At 42.7% G+C, this 20,798-nt stretch overlaps 1 protein-coding gene across 1 annotated transcript in view; it reads left to right on the top strand.

Annotated features, from left to right (window-relative positions):
- The first annotated feature begins 10,952 nt into the window (after window positions 1-10,952).
- The window catches only part of LOC126163019 (juvenile hormone acid O-methyltransferase-like), a 156,471-nt gene continuing 146,625 nt past the window's right edge, over window positions 10,953-20,798 (top strand). The window contains exons 1-2 of the mRNA XM_049919889.1: window positions 10,953-10,977; window positions 13,062-13,290. Of these exons, the coding sequence (XP_049775846.1) occupies window positions 13,138-13,290 (153 nt within the window). The 5' untranslated portion in view covers window positions 10,953-10,977; window positions 13,062-13,137. The remainder of the gene's footprint in view (window positions 10,978-13,061; window positions 13,291-20,798) is intronic.

Genomic DNA, 20,798 nt, shown 5'->3' on the forward strand with positions numbered 1-20,798 from the left:
AAGTGGTGGTAAACTTGGTAGCACACTCATTTGAACCTGTTGTAACGCCAGAAATGGCAATTATATAAAAAATTTACAAACATAAAATAAAACAGCAAATACAATAATAAAACACAAGGGTCAGTCACAGACGGTGCACCAGGAATCTACCTCTGAGTAGGTCCGGCAAAAAACACTTTCTCTAGCGATGAGATAGGCAGCGAAGAGTTGCATTCGCTTCAGAAGAAGGTAACACACTAGTGGCAGTCTAACGAATGACTAATGATAATCTTGCTGAGGCTACCTAACGTCCAATAAACCAAATGCAAAGATGTAAAAATACGCCAAAGCCAGAACCGGCGGCCTGGACTCCGCCCGCAAAATACTGTGCTTACAGCGCCTGGAACGAGAAAGCAATCACTAACACCAGAGTAGAAAAATCGCCAACCAACCTGCAATCAAGAAAGCTGTCGGAACTACACGCCTCACCGGACAGCAGCGGCAAGGCGAGGAAATGTACACTGCCATTACATGCACTAACCCCCAGGGCAGGTAACTGGGGCGTTAGCGGCCACGAGGCACGAAAAATACCCCTGGTTGAACTTAAATAGTAAAAAACTGAACGCATTAAATAGTAATTAGAAGTCCAGGAAAGCTAATCAGAACCACCTTCCCCAAGCACTCCACTTTGCTTCGGCAACACTACGAGCAGCAACACGAACCCAAGTCACTGCAGAATCACAGGATCTCACAATTGTGGAGGTTTCTCTATTTGAATCCAAATGCACTCAACTTAAAACTTGCAGGATCCGATTTACGACGAGGTCGTGCACCCTCATGACCACAGGCCTTCGATCCAGCACTTCATGCGCGCTGCCAGCGGTCTCGGAGTGTTCAAGCACTGTGCGGACCTGCCTCCTCCTGAGTCCCCAACTGAACTGCCCCACTCACACGACCCAGAAGAACAATGACGTCGCCCCGAAGATAGGGCAACAGTTACTACATATCGATAACTGCCGCTGCTGCCACTAGCGGACAGGCAACGCTTGTGAAACCAAGTGGTGCTAGTCAGCACAAGAAGAAGGCAAACGATACTGTTGGCCTGCAGCAGAGGGTGAAAACCAACAAACAGCACCAACGCGAGCCGCAGCACTGCTCAGTACCACCTTTGAATAGCTGTTGCAAATGTTCTACAATACAGCAAGCTGTTCCAATTTCGACATGTTGCCATATATTCCCAACTTTTGCTGATAAAACTAGAACGCAAAAATCTGCTGCTATTGCAAATGATACTTGCTCTATGACAGAATCCTTACAGACAGGACAGTAGAGGGCAGTTATGGAGTAAAAATGTCACATGTAAGCATGCAGACATTATGTAGTTTCGATATATCGGAAGAGATACACAATAAAATCTTATAGGAGGTTCTACTACAAGATAGACTCATTAATTGTTTCTAAACGCCAGTGTGATATAATATTACACTGGCAAAACGGGTCCTGCCATAGTGTACAAAAGAGCACTGCCCTCTTCAATTATAGCTTGTTATTGTCGAATGTAAAATGATTGTGTTTTCTCTGACGTGGAGCAAGTGGAGTGAAGTGCTGTATTCTGTAATGTTATTTCATGTGTGTGAAATGTTTGTAATACACACACGTATAATAGTTTTTTACAGACACTGATTTGAACAAGAGATAGGCTCTCAGGTTGTGTAATTTGTCGAGCAAGCTGAAAAACATTGCTTAACATAGATGTATTTTCTTTGGAGTTTAAATTCTCGCTTTTTCTTTACTCCAATGATGATTTCGATATAATGAGAACATTCTGCGGTGATCAGTAGTTATCGCAGCAACATAGTGGAAGCACTTTTTCCTCAGCTTTATGCAAGGTGCACATGTATAGGCCTCTGCAGTCTGGTCATCTATGATCGATGGCGGTGCTGTAGTTTATTTTTTTTTTCACTTCGTTTGGCATCGCATTATAGTAAGATGCGCATTGTATCCTGCAGCAAACGTAAAAACTATACTGAGTGTGTTTTCCTTTTTAAAAGATGCTCACATAAAGGAAGTGCCTTGACATTAAATACTATTGTTACAGTGAAGCGTTTTCACGTTCAAAAAGGTAGCCACTTTCTGGGGTGCGCCTTCTGTGTGTGACGTCACCAGGGCAGCTGCCCCACAACCAAAGGGGCAGTGTGAGGGGCAGCGCAGTGCAGCTACATTTTAGATGAACAAACAGTTTGTACTTGGGATGGTCGTGAGTTCTCATATTGTTTAGCTGGCTTTACATCCTTTTATGTTGGCGAAGGGCCGATGCCTAGAGCATCGCCTCAAGGCTGGGTGCAGCCAGTGACCAAGGAGGATGGCAGTATGCTACAGATAAATGCATGGCACACTGTAATAGTTGACCATTTGAAAGTGCCTGTGTCCCCCCCCCCCCCCCCCACACACACCCAAAAAGTGGAAGGTGGGGAGGGAGGTAAGGGAATGAATCATGGGAGGTGGGAGTGCCTATAATTTTGCTAGTTCTCAGCCGTACTATGAGGAAAATGCATGTTCACCTGCCACCCCTCTGCCATCTTATGGAACTACATTTTTCCCCATTGATTATGAGTGCTGGTTTTTTTCACCACCAATTCACTGTGTAATTATAACAGTGAAACGTTTTCCATCAGCAGTAGTAACATGTAGTGGTTTCGATTACTGGGCTGTAGGGCGATTGTCAAGCAGGCATCTGTAGCGAACTCTGACGTCAAACAGCAATAGATACAGTCCTCATCTGCATGCTTACAGCTAATACACTTTATTAAACTGTTCTCTGTAGAGAGGTATTGTGAAATCTTTTCCCAGAGAGATAACATCAGTTGTATGGAAATTTTTGAGTCTCATTGCTATTTTATGCATTACTTGCGTAGTGCTATGCATATAGCTGTGTAATTAGGAGCGATCTCTACGATTCATTATATAATTGAGACCAATCTAGTTAAATTTCCCAACCAAAATGAACGAAATACACTAACCTAACCTTCCTCTCCTGCATCTGGACGGTTTCCTTGTGTTGTGGGTGCACTTGGGCTTTCTGTCCAAATGGACCAGGGTTCGAGTTCTGGAAACTGTACGAGCATTTTGAATTTCAAGCCACTTCCTGGGTGAGGTGGCGTTGGGGTGGGATGTCAGGATAGCGGTGGGACAAACAAATTGCCATCAAATTTCGATATTCTCGCCATAATTTGATATTGCCATCATATTTGCAATTCCCACCAATGGGAATGGGTGAGGGGGAGGCGCTAGGGAGCAATGTGCAGGCTGAGAAACAAAATGGTTCAAATGGCTCTGAGCACTATGGGACTTAACATCTGAGGTCATCAGTCCCCTAGAACATACAACTACTTAAACCTAACTAACCTGAGGACAGCACACACATCCATGCCCAAGGCAGGATTCGAACCAGCAACCGTAGCAATCCTACAGTTCCAGAATGAAGTACCTAGAACCGCTCGGCCACATCGCCTGGCGCTGAGGAAAACACATGATGTCATCTGGGGATGTGGTGGGTTTGGGTGGGGGTGTAGGTGGTAGTGGGTGGTGGGACTTTTATAGGGGTAGGGGTGGGAGTAATTTATCAACTGAATAAATTTACATATCAAAAGTGTCCTGGGATCCGCGGTACCTACTGCTCATGTACTAGCATCTTATGCGTCTTACAGTGGCAATTGCGATAACCTGAATAAAGTGCCTAAAAGCAGCTGAGACGCACTGCTAAGCCCGCAGGACAGGACAAGTAGTAGGAATTGTGGAAGGAGGCCAGAATGAGCTGCTGTCAGCTACACTCCAAACATAACACTTTATGTAGTTGTCCAAACATTACAGCGCAGCTTCTAAGCTTGATTATCGACAGAAAACGTCTTTAATTGTAAAACGGCTGAAGGACCACGAATTAAATACAACATACGTATACACATACACTTTATATATATATATATATATATATATAATTTAGCCAATCGGGACGTCGCGCGCTCACACTAACTTCAATGCTAAATAACTCGGAAACAGCGCAACGTACCTAATTTTTTTCTTGACATTTATGCCTCAGTACAACCTGCCCTGTAACATCCCCACAAGCATTTCACACATTGTCTGACCAACCTGTGTATGTATATATATAAATTTTACGACAGAGGGCTCCAGGCTTTAACCTCAAAATTTAAGCCCAAGTGATGTAAGACATGATAAGTAAGAACCTTAAAACTTAAAGCGGCTTAAGGCCGGTGCTTTTAGAAACAACACTACAATAAATTCTCAACAGCTTTATCTTCCAAAAGGTAATACTTGATAAGTAAGATTCTTAAAGCGGCCGAAGGCCGATACTTTAAAACTATACAATAAATTTTCAACAGGCAAAAGGCCTAAGCTTTATCTTCAGACAATGTAAGACTTGCCCAATTTAGAAAAACGTACTTTTCAAAGGGCTGAAGGGCTCTGATTTTAGAAACAATTACAAGCATACAAATTCCAACCATCGGCTATGAGACATTAAAAATACACACTTAAACGCCAACACGAAAGGCAGTATAGGCAACGGTGCTCATAAGTTTCCAGGGGGCTCGGTCTGTCCTTGAAATCTTAAAATTCGCTTAGGTGAGACAAGAAGTCGGCCCAACTATACTCGATCCGCCGGCAACACAACCAAGAGGCAGTCATGGACCCACCGACATGACGACTTGCTAACCACCGACCAGCATACGAGAATTACAAAGCCAAAAACTTATAGACATAGCCGCCCACAACCAAAAATACATTAAGCTGTCAAAAACTACACACCATGTTGGTCAACGACCAGGGCGGTAACCGGAACACTAACGGCCACAAGGCAGAAAATTCCGCTGGTGAACTTGAATTTCAAACCGACAAATATAGTTTATTTCACCACACGGTGGCTAAATCTTCACCAATTTGAACACTCGCTGTTGCTTCCAGGAATACCGCCAACAGCGAACCACCAACCAAGGCAACAACGTGAACAGACGTGGCTTCGGTAATTAAATCACCACTCAAATTTCATGTCCCGGGTCGGTGAGCGAAGAACCTCGCAGCACCCAGAACAGCCCCCACATGCTCAGACACGGCATAGAGACTGCCAGCGGACCAGGCCGACTGCGCCGTACGGAGACTTGCTTGCTGATCCACTACAACCGACCGACTGGCTGCACACCGCCAAGCCGGAACTACACTACTGGCCATTAAAATTGCTACACCACGAAGATGACGTGCTACAGACGCGAAATTTAACCGACAGGAAGAAGATGCTGTGATATGCAAATTATTAGCTTTTCAGAGCATTCACAGATGGTTGGCGCCATTGGAGACACCTGCAACGTGCTAACATGAGAAAACTTCCAACCGATTTCTCATACGCAAACAGCAGTTGACCGGCGTTGCCTGGTGAAACGTTGTTGTGATGCCTCGTGTAAGGAGGAGAAATGCGTACCATCACGTTTCCGACTTTGATAAAGGTCGGATTGTAGCCTATCGCGATTGCGGTTTATCGTATCGCGACATTGCTGCTCGCGTTGGTCGAGATCCAACTACTGTTAGCAGAATATGGAATCGGTGGGTTCAGGAGGGTAATACGGAACGCCGTGCTGGATCCCAACGGCCTCGTATCACTAACAGTCGAGATGACAGGCATCTTATCCGCATGGCTGTAACGGGACCTGCAGCCACGTCTCGATCCTCGAGTCAACAGATGGGGACGTTTGCAAGACAACAACCATCTGCACGAACAGTTCGACGACGTTTGCAGCAGCATGGACTATCAGCTCAGAGACCATGGCTGCGGCTACCCTTGACGCTGCATCACAGACAGGAGCGCCTGCGATGGTGTACTCAACGACGAACCTGGGTGCACGAATGTCAAAACGTCATTTTTTCGGATGAATTCTGGTTCTGTTTACAGCATCATGATGGTCACGTCCGTGTTTGGCGATATCGCGGTGAACGCACATTCGAAGCGTGTATTCGTCATCGCCATTCTGGCCACCTGGCGTGATGGTATGGGGTGCCATTGGTTACACGTCTCGGTCACCTCTTGTTGGCATTGACGGCACATTGAAAGTGGACGTTACATTTCAGATGTGTTACGACTCGTGGCACTACCCTTCATTCGATCCCTGCGAAACCCTACATTTCAGCAGGATAATGCACGACCGCATGTTGCAGGTCCTGTACGGGCCTTTGTGAATACAGAAAATGTTCTACTGCTGCCCTGGCCAACACATTCTCCAGATCTCTCACCAACTGAAAATGTCTGGTCAATGGTGGCCGAGCAACTGGCTCGTCGCAATACGCCGGTCACTACTCTTGATGAACTGTGGTATCGTGTTGAAGCTGCATGGGCAGCTGTACCCGTACACGCCATCCTAACTCTGTTTGACTCAATGCCCAGGCGTATCAAGGCCGTTATTAAGGCCAGATGTGGTTGTTCTGGGTACTGATTTTCCAGGATCTATGCACCCAAATTGCGTGAAAATGTAATCAATTGTCAGTTGTAGTATAATATATTTGACCAACGAATACCCGTTTATTATATGCATTTCTTCTTGGTGTAGTAATTTTAATGGCCAGTAGTGTATAAACACCAGACCAAAGATGGTATACGGTGCAAATATCTACACACACCGCTGATGCAATATCTAGAAGGAGGAAGAACCACGGCATAACCGCAATAACCTCGGGAAACCAAACGCAGAGTAACAGCCAAGTTTTAAAGCAACGCAAAAGCCGGGGTCAGCACGGCTCAGCAACGACGTACACGTAGACGGCAGTGTGAAACAAGCTGCAGCCACGTGTCCACTCCTTCTGTCGTAAGGTATCTTTTAAGGAACAGGCCATACAGATACATAAAATGTGTACCTAACTCAATTGTCTGAATGTATTACAGTGTAACAAATACGAGTATAATACTCTCGATGCCATAGTCAGTTAGTTCGATCAACATCCCATGTAACGGACAAATTAAAACTTTATTGAGCAACAAATATGTATGCTGAATTAAGGCCATTGTGTATGAAGTGTACAGCCAATTTATAAGTATTTCACTATTAGTTCTTTAAATCACCAGAGGACGAAAGCCACTTCGTAATTACATTTGCCAAAGAAAAACAAACAAACCCTTAAAACAGCATTTTCTATTAGGGAATTAAATTGTATAATAATTTCCACAGTGAAATTTAAAACATTAGTAAAATACATAAGTTTAGAAAGCCAGCTAACCATAAATATTATACTAGGGTTGGAACTTAAATAGTGGCAATTATTTATTCACAACCGATACAAAAGAGTTACATGTTTCCACCCGTTACTGACCTTCAAAGTAGTCACCAGCATTGTATAGAATGAGTTGCCAGCAATGTGGAAGGCGTAGTATACCGTTAGCAGAGCCTGTTCTGCTGATGGTGCGAATGCAGCCGTCTACTGCCTGTCGAATCTCTGGAACAGTTCTGAAGCGAGTGCCACGAAGTGGTTCCTTCATTTTCGCAATCAAATCAAAGTCACAAGGACCTAAGTCCGGGGAGTATGGTGGATGGTACAGTACTTCCCAGTCCCATCGACCAAACAGAGCAGCCGCAGCTTCCGCTGTATGATTCCCGGCGGGGTCAGGGATTTTCTCTGCCTCGTGATGACTGGGTGTTGTGTGCTGTCCTTAGGTTAGTTAGGTTTAAGTAGTTCTAAGTTCTAGGGGACTGATGACCATAGATGTTAAGTCCCATAGTGCTCAGAGCCATTTGAACCAATCCGCTGTATGCGTCCGCACATTGTCGTGCAAAATGATGGGTGGGTTGCGCACAAAGTGTCGCCGCTTCTTTGGCAAAGCTGGTCGCATGTGATGCTACAAAAACGAACAGTAATACTGTGCATTGACGGTCTGCCGTGGAGGAACGTATTGCGTTAGGATAACGAGAATCACCATAACTTTAGACCTCTCCATTCACACCATCAACAGAACACGCTCTGCTAACGGTATACTACGCCTTCCACATCGCTGGCAACGGGTTCTTCACAACGCTGGTGACTACTTTGAAAGACAGTAACAGGTGCAAACATCTAACTCTTTTGTATCGGTTGTGAATAAATAGTTGTCACTATTTAAGTTCCAATCCTCGCAACTATGGGCATTCTAGCCCACTTTGCACTTAAATACAATGTGGAAGTATGTGATACCACTGATGTCACACTCCAAGATAGAGGCCATTTGGCACTAAAAAAAATGCAAGTGTTAGAGCGGGCTGCCTACATGGAGTGGCAATCTTATCATTAAAATCATCAACAATATCGATGGTGTCATCAAGCCACTCTTTCAGCCTCCTTCTCTCCTCTAAAGCCAATTATAATCCAAAATAGCCGAACCACTTGTGCTAGCGTGAAAAAATTAATTAAAGATGGTAGAACTAGCACAACTGTGTTTCGTACCATCTCCCCTCCTCCTCTCCAGGCAGTCACACGGTATTATTACAATGAGACAGTAAACTGCATTAAAATGCAGGCAAGTTCGAAGCTATGCAGTAAGGAACTACATAAACTTCACTTGAATAGGTAACAAAGTCAAGATATGCATTATTTGGGATAAAGTCTAATATAATTCTGTACATATACGTACCTCTGTCTTTAATAATGTAATATTAAAGGTGTGTGTAAAAATGGCGTCAAGTTCCATTATTTTCATGGGAGTCATTGATATTTGCATATACATATATATCTCTGTACTTGATCAACTCAATATTAAAATGATGTGATAATTGGTATCATGTTACATAATTTCCATGAAAGTCAAAGATATTTACATAAAATGGTATAAAATATTTTACATAAAATGCTATATTTGCCTCTCAGTGTAGGGCACTGCTTAAAGAAATGGTGAGGGTAACCATTTATAAATTCAGAATTGATCACTGTTTTTTTTTTCAAAAAAGGAATGGGTAATTATTTAAAAAAAGGATCGAGTAACCATTTAAAGAAATGGAATAGGTCATCAAAATGACTCTGAATCGTACTTCTAACGCGTCAAATTTTGAAACTAAATGTAAGAAGTGTGACGCAGGGCGAAAAGCTGTTTTTCTGTCACTGCTGACTGTAGAAAGTGGAGCCGACATTGACCGTTTTTCTCGTTTATGGCTGAAATCTAACACAGGTTTTAAGAAGTGAAGCATTTTCACTCTGCAGCAGAGTATACACTGATACGAAACTTCCCTGCTGATTAAAACCGTGCACCTCATTGGGACTGGAACCCAGTTTCTTTGCCTTTCGCAGGCAAATGCTCTACCTACTAATCTACCCAAGCATAACTCACGACCAGTCTTCACAGTTTTACTTTCGCCAGTACCTCATCTCCCATACCTCATCTACCACTTCTTTCCAAACTTTACAGAAGCCACCAAATGGCAAGTGTGATGAACAGTTGGCGGGGGGGGGGGGGGGGGGAGTGGGAGGGGTTACTTCCCTCTCCAGCCACCACTTTTGCTGTTCTCTATGTGTTTATGGGTGCTGGCTGGCTTTACGGGAGTGACAAGGACAGACACCACACAATAAATTCAGTTTCGGTCTTGGGAACAGGAGGCTGAGACTACAGTTGGCTTGCTTTCCTGATCAAAACAAATCTAATCAATCTCTATTTTTTTTGTCATGTATTTCGTTAATTCTTGCCGATTAACCTTCGCGATACCAAGGGGGTTGGAGGCGGTATTTTGTATCCATCTTTTGAAAATATTGTAATGTAGTCAGGTAGTTTATATTCTAAAATTTTGCTTTAAATTTTTATCCTTCAGTCAAACGAAGCCTAAAAACTGTCGTAGCAGTAGATGTAATTGTTCACAATGAATGTCATATTCAGTATTTCTAGCTTCACGACCATATGCACATATTAATATCTCTTTAAAAAGTATGCAGTGAATAAAAGTCAACTATAATTAATGAAATGTATATTTTTAAATTTTTTTGTTGAGGTCATAAAATAACCCCCCACCCACGTTAAAAATGGCATTAATATTGCTAAGTGTATGCTAAAAAGTTCTAGAACGTAGTTATACATCAGTACCTTCATAAAAACTTTGTTGTTAATATGAGTCAACAACAGTTAACGAATGTTTAAATTTTTTTCTAAGGTTGGCATAAGTATCCCCCGCCCGAAATTGGCAATAGCCGTTACTCAAAATGAATTGCTATTCCTAGGACGAATGTGTTGAATATCAAAATTGGCCGTGACTGAAGCTGCGTTGAAAGTACTGGAAATCGGACTGTACCAGCGGAAATAACAGCTAACTTTACATGAAGGTGATGTGCTCCTGCAATTGGGAACTGTGAATTGTATGCCTTGATGGTTAGTTACTGAAATTGCGATGATATGCTAGTCAGTTCATTTTTAGTTAGGAACGAATCATTCTACGTACAGCATCCAGCATGATTCATTTAATCAGCTCGAAAACGTGAATCTGCATATGTAATTTTATTTGATCAAAAGCATATGGACACCTAATGTGATGTAGAATTGATCACCATATGTCACGCGAAGCGTACCAGCTAGAATGATTGCAGGTGGAGAGTATTGTGTTGTCAGTAGAGAAGCAATAACCGCAGATGGACGTTGAATGTCGACTGAGAAACAAATACGCCTCGTACGTTTCAACTCTTAAAGGGCTGTACAAGACGACTGCTGGTACTGTGACTGAGAACTGGAAACACGATGCAACATTTACAGGTCTCACGTACTGACGGAGAAGCATTACCTTGAGTGGTTGTAGAAAATTGCATGCAATCAGCGGAAGGAATAACTCCTGAACATATGTCACTGGTGTTTAGATCACGTCTTGCCATTGGTGGAAACAGGCGAATCAGAAACGGACGGTAGTTGTGACGTAGCACTGCGTACTCGTTATCAGGTGTGGGCAGCGGCGTGCCCGCGTTCAGTGTGCGTACGACCACCGCGGTGCCCCGCTCGCATTTGTAAGTCGCTTTGCGCGCTGTCCGCTATCTAATGTCTCTCTTATTAGGCAGTGTAGCTCAGCATAAAGCCCTGAGACAGGCCGTCTACAATAGTGGCCGAAACGTCGGACAGTTTATTTACTGACAATGCGGCCAACAACCCAGAACAGTTTGATTGACAAAGTTCAATAGTATTAACAGAAATGGGTTCGTCTTGGCTACATAGATTTGTAGTCGCTTGCATTTCTGTCACCAGCCTAATGATATAGTGTTCTCTTACAGCTATTGTACTGCATCAGAACTCCCCAAGTTGCGATAAAACACCTTCCCTTAGGTTTCGTGCTTTTATGTAGCGTTTAATCTTGATATTTTCTTGTCAGGTATCCTTCACCATCGATTAGAAGCTCATGTGAGCGCCACATGAAAAAAAGTGAGAGGCAGATGTTAATTTTCTTCTGGTGGACGCAATGCTAACGTGCCATCGTGTTTTTGTAACAAATTTGCCAAAGTAAATGGTGGGTCTCTGTACACGGTGGCGTGAACTGCGCTGTTCATTCAACCCGTCGACTTATTTTAAATTTCCATTGAAGAAACAACCAAAAGATTTCTTCCGACAGTCACAAGGAACGACCACAAATGATACTAGTCTATGTAGGAGCAACTTACATGCCACTTAGAACTGACACTTACGGATGCAGGTTCTCTGCCTCCCCCCTCCCCCCATCATCACCACCAGGTAACGAATGGCCAGACACTTGGTGACATTTAGACTAGAACCCTCGAAGGGACGTTAACTACATTTCTACGAAACCTGACACGATCAAAGTTTCTGGAGTACTTTATATTGATTTTTAATATAAAATTTGTCTTGATCGCATATTTATAAAAAGATGCCTCGTCTCGATTGCTCACTCATGATTTTCATATTTAAAATAGACAGAAAAAATATTGTTCGCAAATACTTCTACGTACTTACAATATTTACCTTATAAAAAGAAAAGAAAATGAATGAGCATAGCATCAGAGTTTCGTTACAGTGAGTAACTCGTCAAATGTAATACAAACATGTACAGTGTCGTAAAAATTACTGTGCGGTCTATGATGCTACTATTTAAGATAGAGACAAATGCACATCTGCTAGAGAGCACAACGGCGTGCACGGTATCATGATTAAAGTTATCGTATAAGAAATCATACAAAAACATACGATAAGACTACTGGAAGTTAAATTATGTGCAGTTAAGGATTATATTTTAACATGATTTTCTATGGTATCCGCATGTTGTAACCAACTGGAAACATACCACGCCATTAGTTTAACTATGTTTTTGAACGCTAAAACCGGTTTCATCCACTAGTGACGTATTGCAAATGATTATGAACCGAGCGCCGTTAAGATAGACAGAAAAAGGGAAACAGCAACTCGTATTCTAATCTGTATGCTATTAGTAACCAACTTGTCACGAAACATGTAAACGTACTCGTACGGTACACTGTGGTGTGTATTACAATTTTCAGGCTGTTCTAACCGTGCTCCACCAAAGACAAAATCGGTTCACGACACTTAGTTATACTGATCACATTACGGATCTGGAGATGTACAAAAGTCTTATTTTACGAAAAGCTCGTGTTATTTGATGTTATTAATATATACAAAGTGTTCATCAAACGGTTCTAGTAAGAAATTCAGGAATGAAATAGAATGAGTGGGTCACCAATAAATCCCTTAGGATCTTCTAAAACTGAACTTTACTACTATCCAAAGTCGTTATGGCTGCTGGAAATATATTGTTAATGTGTACTTCTGAATAATGGACACCTTTCCGGACCGGAGTAGGTGACCTTAAACTTTTGTAAAGATACTTAAAAATTGTTCCCATGGAGCGAACTGTTGGTATGAAAAATGAGGTATATTATTTACGATAAATTTCATTAACGCGTAAATAACTGGGAAGCCATATTCAGTTTATTTCGGCCTTGGTTTAAAGACCTCTTGCATAAACTGCCTAGTAATCCGTCTCTAATGAAAAAGGGTTAGCGTCCACCTTCCAATTAAACTGTATCCGATGTGGAGGGGGATTTCTCTAAAAACTTGTTTCTTCCAGGCATCAGCATCTTGTTCCTGGCTGTGAGGGGGATAGACTTCTAACCAGCTTGGAAGAACAAGAAGTGTACATCAGCATGGATAAACCGGACTTGTACAACCTCGGGTGTGCTCCCCTCACGCAACTGGCCGCCAAACACGTTGACGACCTGTGGTCGGTCTTCACGTGGCCGAGACAGCCGCTGCCGGTGCTCGACATTGGCTGCGGGCCCGGTGACGTCGCCAGGAAGGTGGGTTCTTCGCTTTCAGGCACGTTACTGCTCCATCAGAGAAATCGACGACTAAGCAACTCTCTTGTGTTTTGTAAAGTATCGTCGCTCCTGGATACCTAGGACCACCGAGAAATGGAGGTATACAGAGCGTTCATTTTCACAGAAGACACTGAAGTATCTCGAAACTACACTTCGGACCGAAAAACAATTCAAATTCCAATTTGCTTGTCTCGGAGGGGGACATCCAATGATATCACACTCAACCAGCCACCCATCCCCGTGCGTGGCTGGTATGGGCAACTTTGAAATCTTCAATGGGAACCTCCGTTTTTTTATTGCAGATTATGATTTTACGGCCAAATCTGTATACTTTTGTCTGAAGCATATCTTCTCCTTCAACAACAATTTGATATGCCAGACTACCAGTAAATGGTAGCTTTAATACGCCGCTGCACATATTGACTAAATGAGATAATGTCACTGTCCATCCCACTCACAGGGAACTCGTCACCAGTAGCAACAAGGGCTTTACATTTATCACACCCATTCACGAATTTTAATAAAGAAAGCTGTACATAACATCCTATGTACGACAATAGATTTGAGACATGCTGTGGGATTTCTATACTACTTGCATATTCCTTCTTCATCTCCTGATTTACACAACAGGTGCACCAAATTTCAGACACCTGCAATAATTAACAAGAAAAGGATAGTTGCTACTCACCATATAGCGGAGATGGTGAGACGCCGACAGCCACAACAAAAAGATTGTCAGAAAGTGAGGTTTTTTGCTACCAAGGCCTTCGTCGAAAATAGGCAACGTACACACACACACACACACACTCGCAATCGTAACTCACACATACATTTTCGATCAAGGCCCTGTTGGCCGAAAGCTCATTTTCTGACAGTATTTTTGTTGTGCCTATCTTCGACTCGGTACCTCCGTAATATAGTGAGTATCAACTATCTTTTTCGTAGTACTGTTACTTTCTGTCTTGAATTTTCCATTGGGTAATAAGTAACAGATCGATATATCCTTTTCGAAAGCAAGAAAAAACATGTTGCTCAGGATTAAACAGGGATTATTTATGCAAGATGTTACAAAATTATCCCATAATTCGAGAGGCGATGCCAACGGCCTTGCCGCAATGGTAACACCGGTTCCGTCTGGTCACCAAAGTCGGGCTGTGCTAGCACTTGGATGGGTGACGATCCGGTCTGCCGAGCGCTGTTGGCAAGCGGGCTGAACTCAGCACTTGTGAGTCAAAGTGAGGAGCTACTTGATAGAGAAGTAACGGCTCCGGTCTCGAAAACTGACTTACGGCCGGGAGAGCGGTGTGCTGACCACGTGCCCTTCTATATCCACATTCAGTGACGCCTGTGGGCGGACGATGACACGGCGGCCACTCGGTACCGTTGGGTCTTTCAGGGCCTGTTCGGACGGAGTTTTTGTTTTTGAGAGGCGATAGTGTGGTCCAAACCAAGGCAAAAATATCCAGTAAACATGGCTTCTAAAACGTATACATTAAGAGCTGTGACCATTTGTTCAGTATTAGAAATTTGTTTCACACGATCCTATATGAACAAATGCTCATAGCACTTAAGGTATACATTTTATAGCCCATGTATAATGGAGTTTTTTTTTCTTGGTTTAGTCCATACTGCCACCTTTCAATATACGGTACGATTTTTTTAACTTCCAGTATAACGAAACATTGGCTTTGCATTTAGGTCTCGCGCTGTGAGGGTTCGATACAATCTTAATTATGTATATAGACAGTTCATCCGTACCGGAAACCGAGAATATCGACAACTTTTGCCTGTTATCAACATTGATACTGGCAAAATATTGGTCTCAGGAATTGCAAGGCTTTCGAGAATGTTTTAATTTCAAGTTTGAAGTCGGATATGAAATGACAAAAAGAAATTTTTTCTAGTGATACAATTAGAAATTTACTTAAACTGTGCAATTTTGCTTGTTGCCTAAATTCATGATTCTAGGTGAACTGGAAGTAACTATAGTTTTGATGAGTGAGCTTGCGAGTGTCAAAGTGTGTCATAAATGGCCGTACCTTGTGATTTCACTGTCTTGGAAGCTTCACTTTTGTACTCCGTCAAGGGACCGTAGATCTTAGCATGTGACATAAATTTTCACAGTAAGGCAGACAAGACACACGAATCTGGAAACGAATCCAGCTCCAATAAATCCGAAACGCAGCCGATGTTTCTCACATATGCGTTCAACGCTCACTGAAGGCGTGGATCCGACAAGCACACCCTGTGCACATAAGCCGGCCACCGACGCAGTTTCCAAGATACCGGCGGGTTTTCAAGTAGACTTCGGTTGATAATGCGCCGCCTGAACTATCTGTCAGTTGTCGCAGGGTTGACAGAAACAGTCTGAAAAACTTGTAGAGGGGTTGCAGGGTAGGCTGTACTGAGAAATTACTGTTGAGAACAAAATCCATACGTTGCGGCAAGTCCGATTTAATTAGCAATTCAAGCATTTGTGCGGGCAAAAGTGCGGCAATGCACAGACATCTGTTAGTCCGTGAGTTACCACTTCTTCAATGCTTATTACCAGTTACAATGTGCCTCATCCGGAAGTTATAAGTTTAAGATAGGTGAGGAGAAGCTACGTTTGTGCTGTCTGAGGAAACGAACGAAGAACACATTTGGCAACAGCTTCTCCGGTTCAACGACTTGTTTAGCTAACTTCAATAATAACAGAATAGGGAACGATTTACAATTAGTTGCCAGTGGAACCTACCCTGCAACACCCTTACAAGCTTTTCAGACCGTTCCCGACCGCCCTGTACAACTCTCAGCCTTTGGCTGGCCCGGTGAGCTACGTCCCGCGGACAACGCGGCGACCCACCCCCATGTACCAGGCCACGGCACACGGACTGCAAGATCTGTAACCTGCACCGTGCTCTCCATTCGACAACTGTGGCCTCTTTCATCACCCTCCTCTTTTCTCAATATTCGACGTCTGTAAATTGCACAGCACGGTTGTATCAAAGATCTGCAATACCTGTGGATCGCTTTGCCTCTTCAAAGAAACGGAAGCACTGATTAACTTTACATGCTGCATAGCTTAGAAGAGCAAATCAGAAAGTATATTTCTATACTGGCAGGTTTTAGCCCCGCGGCTGCCACCGGGAACGAAGCTGGTGGCCTGCGACATCAGCACAAAGATGCTGGAGTTCTGCAGGCAGCACAACGCGCTGCCAGGCACCATCACTTACGAGCAGCTGGACGTGGTTGAGTCCGACCTGGAGAACTCCGCCGTGTGGCAGTACGCGCCCTTCGGCAAGGTGTTCTGTTTGCTGCTGCTGCATTGGGTCCCCGACAACAGGTGTGTACTCATTTTGTCGCCCTATCACTACTGTGTAACAGCTGGCCTGTCATAATTCTCCGATTGTAGTTCAAGAGGGGTTAAACTTGAACACTCCAACTATTGCTATTGTGGCACTTCCAAGAGTAAGAAATGCCGTAACAATCAGTCATACATTTTCTCCAATAATATTTTTAGTTTATCGATATTTATACCTTGTGTTACTGATAAAACTAGATTATGTAAGGCTTGTTGCCAGACTGGCGGAAAGATGTATTAGCCGACCGCTGTGGCGGAGCGGTTCTAGGCGCTTCAGTCTGGAACCGCGCTGCTGCTACGGTCGCAGGTTCGAATCCTGCCTCGGGCATTGATGTCTGTGATGTCCTTAGGTTAGTTAGGTTTAAGTAGTTCTAAGTCTAGAGGACTGATGACCTCAGATGTTAAGTTCCGGAATGCTTAGAGCCATTTGAATCATTTTTGAATGTGTTATGTTTAAAACGAAGTGACAGAGCACCATGTAACTACGAGGGGAAGTCAAAAGGTAAAGATCACTGTTTAAAATAGAAATAAACTATTTTATATTCAGGCCAACCGCAGCTTTTGAAAGGCATGACGTTAGGAAGAAGTCCGCTAACAGATAGTTAAATTGTTTTTCAGTAAAACACAATAAGTTTCGCTGCCTAAGGCCACATCGTCAGGTGCAACATACGCGGTAAAAAGCAAAGTACAGTTTGTGGATATTAAAATTAATAAAGGAATGTCTAAAATATAGTCACCACTTAAAAAGATTGTAGGCATACCCGTCGCCCCTAGTTAGGATTTACTGTTCAATGAATATCGTCACATGGCGTGCTCCATTTCTTAAAATTTGTTTGCATTAAAAAAGGCGAAAGAAACTATTCTATAGTGGGTCGCCGCTAAAAGTTTTTAAAAAAGGGCCGGCTTAGCATTAAAAAATTGTCACTACTAACATGATTAGTCGCGACACTACGTAGATTACTATGTGGAAAGTGTCAGGTGGCAGTGTCTTACCAGTGTGATAGAAGGGCAGCTCAGTGTAGGACAAAGCAAAAGCGCCCTGCATGACCGACAAGATGAGACTAGGTGGCTGGCGGAACGGAAGCCATCCATGTGGACCGAGGCCCGCAAGAAAGACTGGCTGCGGAGCGTACGTCACGAATGTAGGCCTGCGCTCGCTCGTTCGCTCAACTCAGCAGACAAAAACTGCGTTTCTACATCTGTTAACTGGTAACTAGGTGCGTACGTACAAACGAGAATTGCATCATTTACAGGAATCCGCTATTATGGATTATTACTGTTATTAGTCCTACAATGATAGGAAGTCCGTAGGCCTACTTATAATTTATTACGGCTGTACTGGGGTACAATAAAATTAAAATAATGCTAAAATGTTTATAAGTTGCATAAGGAACCCTTTCTTGTATGAAATGAGGACTGTTAAGCAGATGAGACTAAATGCTATACACATTTATATCGAGTATTAGTCTTAAATTACATTTTGTTGTAATACTGTTAATCAATAGGACTTCGTAATAGCAAATTCCAGAGATGATGCAATTCTCGTTAGCGTGTACACACCCAGCTGCGAGTTAACAGGTCTAGGACCGCATTTTGTCTGCTGAGCTGAGCGAGACAGCGAGTTAAGACCTACCTTCGCGCTTCAGTCTGGAACCGCGCGACCGCTACGGTCGCAGGTTTGAATCCTGCCTCGGGCATGGATGTGTGTGATGTCCTTAGGTTAGTTTGGTTTAAGTAGTTCTAAGTTCTAGGGGACTGGTGACCTCAGATGTTAAGTCCCATAGTGCTTCGTGGCGTACGCGCTGAGGCCTGTCTTTCTCGAGGGCCTCATATGGACAGTGTGACGTCATGTACTCATGACTAGGAGCGCTGGGTCTACCTTTACACACGAGAATACTACAGAATTTTATTACGTTCTAAAACCAAATCATACAAACAATCAAAATTAGCCAGAATGATATGGTGCTTTAATTCCAATTGGTTATTCAACGTGTATTGAGCGTTTTCGTTTTTGTATCTAAAAATTTCTACTCTCTAACATATTCAAAATGTGACTTTTTTGCTTTCGTATGAAATATTTTTAAATTTTCTGAAGGGCTTGTGATGCTGTGTCCCTCTTCGCTAAGTGCGCTGTTAATTTAGCTCGTGGGTTATTTAAGATAAGGTGTTCCTGAAATATTTGAAATGACCTACCGGTTTCTCCTATATCTTTCTTACGGCAATCATTGCATGTAAAACAGTATCCAGCCGCTTCATTATATTTGTTTACCAGAGCTTTTTGCCTGGATTTACTGCTTATATCCGAAAATGTAAAACACGCTGAAGTAATGTTTTACATCTCGTATGACTGCATTTCTTTCGCGTAAATCACCCAGATATGGTATTCTAAAAAAAAAATAGAGCGTTCCTTTGCCTTCTCGGCTCGTGTTCTGCTTTGCCCTTCACCGAGCTGCCCTAACTCACACCGGAAAGACGCTGCCACCTTATACTTTCCACATAGTAACTTGCGTACTGCCGCGACGTGGTAGAAGTGACAATATTTTATTGCCAATCCAGCCCCTTTTTGAAACCTTTTAGCGTCCGCTCACTATAAAATGTTTCCTTTTTCCTTTTTAGATGAAGACAAATTTTAAAGCATGGAGCACACCTCTGGTCTCCCGTTAGAACCGATCTTTTTTTCTATAAGGAGAGGACATGGCACATGTTCGACAAGTCAACTGGAAGAAAAATAAAAGCTGCAAAGGCGTACTGTTTACTGAATATGTTCCTTCTCGATATGCATAAAAAACCACGAAAGTTCATGATTCGCTACATGCTGTTCTGCAAGGCACCTTTGTACGAGAGGCTACGGGGAGAGTAGTATAGATCTAGAAGCTGTAAAACTACTTTGGAGGAAATACCCCTCTAATCACCGTGAGACATGAAAAAAAATTCTCATTCACGCTTTCAACTCAACGGAAAAAGAAGGAAACGAAACTAGCGATTGGTACAGGGGAGAAGCTGCTGCTGGTCACAGTAAAAATAAAACGGCATATCCCGCCGTTGTTACTTCTCCTCCCCCCCACCCCACCGGTCCAAGGTATCGGCATTTATTCATCTATTCGAGTTGTGTGATACATACAGCAGAAGAAAAGTTGGACGTGGAAACGTGTCCCTTCCATCGTGTCAGAATGAGAATTTCTAAGAAATGAAAATGGGATGCAGTGACGGGAGAAAATGCCGTCAATAGCGCATTAGCTGCAACATTCAACAGCAGGGTCGCTCCCTGTCCCTAAGAATCCATTAGAAGAACATGTCGCTGCCTTTAATACCAGGCTATGTACAACGATGGTATGTTCTTACGATAAATTTAAAAACTCTTTCATTGATCGGTTGGAGGATGAACTAGTCAGACATCTTAAACTTTTAGAAAAACGATTCTTTGCCCCTAAAAAATTAGCAGTTTTAAAATTTGTCTATAATTTAATGCAACATTTGAAGCCACAGGAGCAAAAAAGTTGTAGTCAGTAATTTTTTATGGGATTAATGAAGTGCCATTCTAAATTTTCACCAAAGTGTGCGCAGTCTGCTAGTTTTCAAATAGCACAAGACATCAACAGAGAACAAGGAATGATTAGACTGAAGACCTATAACGACACTGAAGTTACAGTCACATTTAATTTCATTTTTGTGCTCACATTTACAATGTTTTCGTTCTCATTATGTGTTCGGTGCAGGGAACAGCAAGTTGAAGCTCATTAATTTAACCACTTTTGCATAACTAAATTAATGAAATTAAAAACTCCTTATTTTTTGGGTTTTCAATATTGTTATTGTATATTTTAACCACAAAATAGTTTTGTTGTAATTCGTTCATACGATTCTTAGAAAAATTCAACAAGTCTTGCGTATCTTCTACTGGGGCAAAGCCCCCTTATAAATTACTATTTTCACAGGCGTGCTGTCCAGAACATTCACAAGCTGTTGGTTTCTGGCGGAGAGGCTGTCTTCAGCGTAATGGCTAACATGACTCATTACACAACGTTTGAAGAAATGGCGAAAGACTCGCGTTGGGCCCAGTACATGCAGGTAAAACTTAGGTCTAGTTGACGTCCTGCTAAATCTCAAAAATACTTGGCAAATGATGATTAATAATACTAAAAAT

The sequence above is a fragment of the Schistocerca cancellata genome, chromosome 2 (assembly GCF_023864275.1).
Source record: "Schistocerca cancellata isolate TAMUIC-IGC-003103 chromosome 2, iqSchCanc2.1, whole genome shotgun sequence".
In the NCBI taxonomy this organism is placed as follows: Eukaryota; Metazoa; Arthropoda; class Insecta; order Orthoptera; family Acrididae; genus Schistocerca; species Schistocerca cancellata.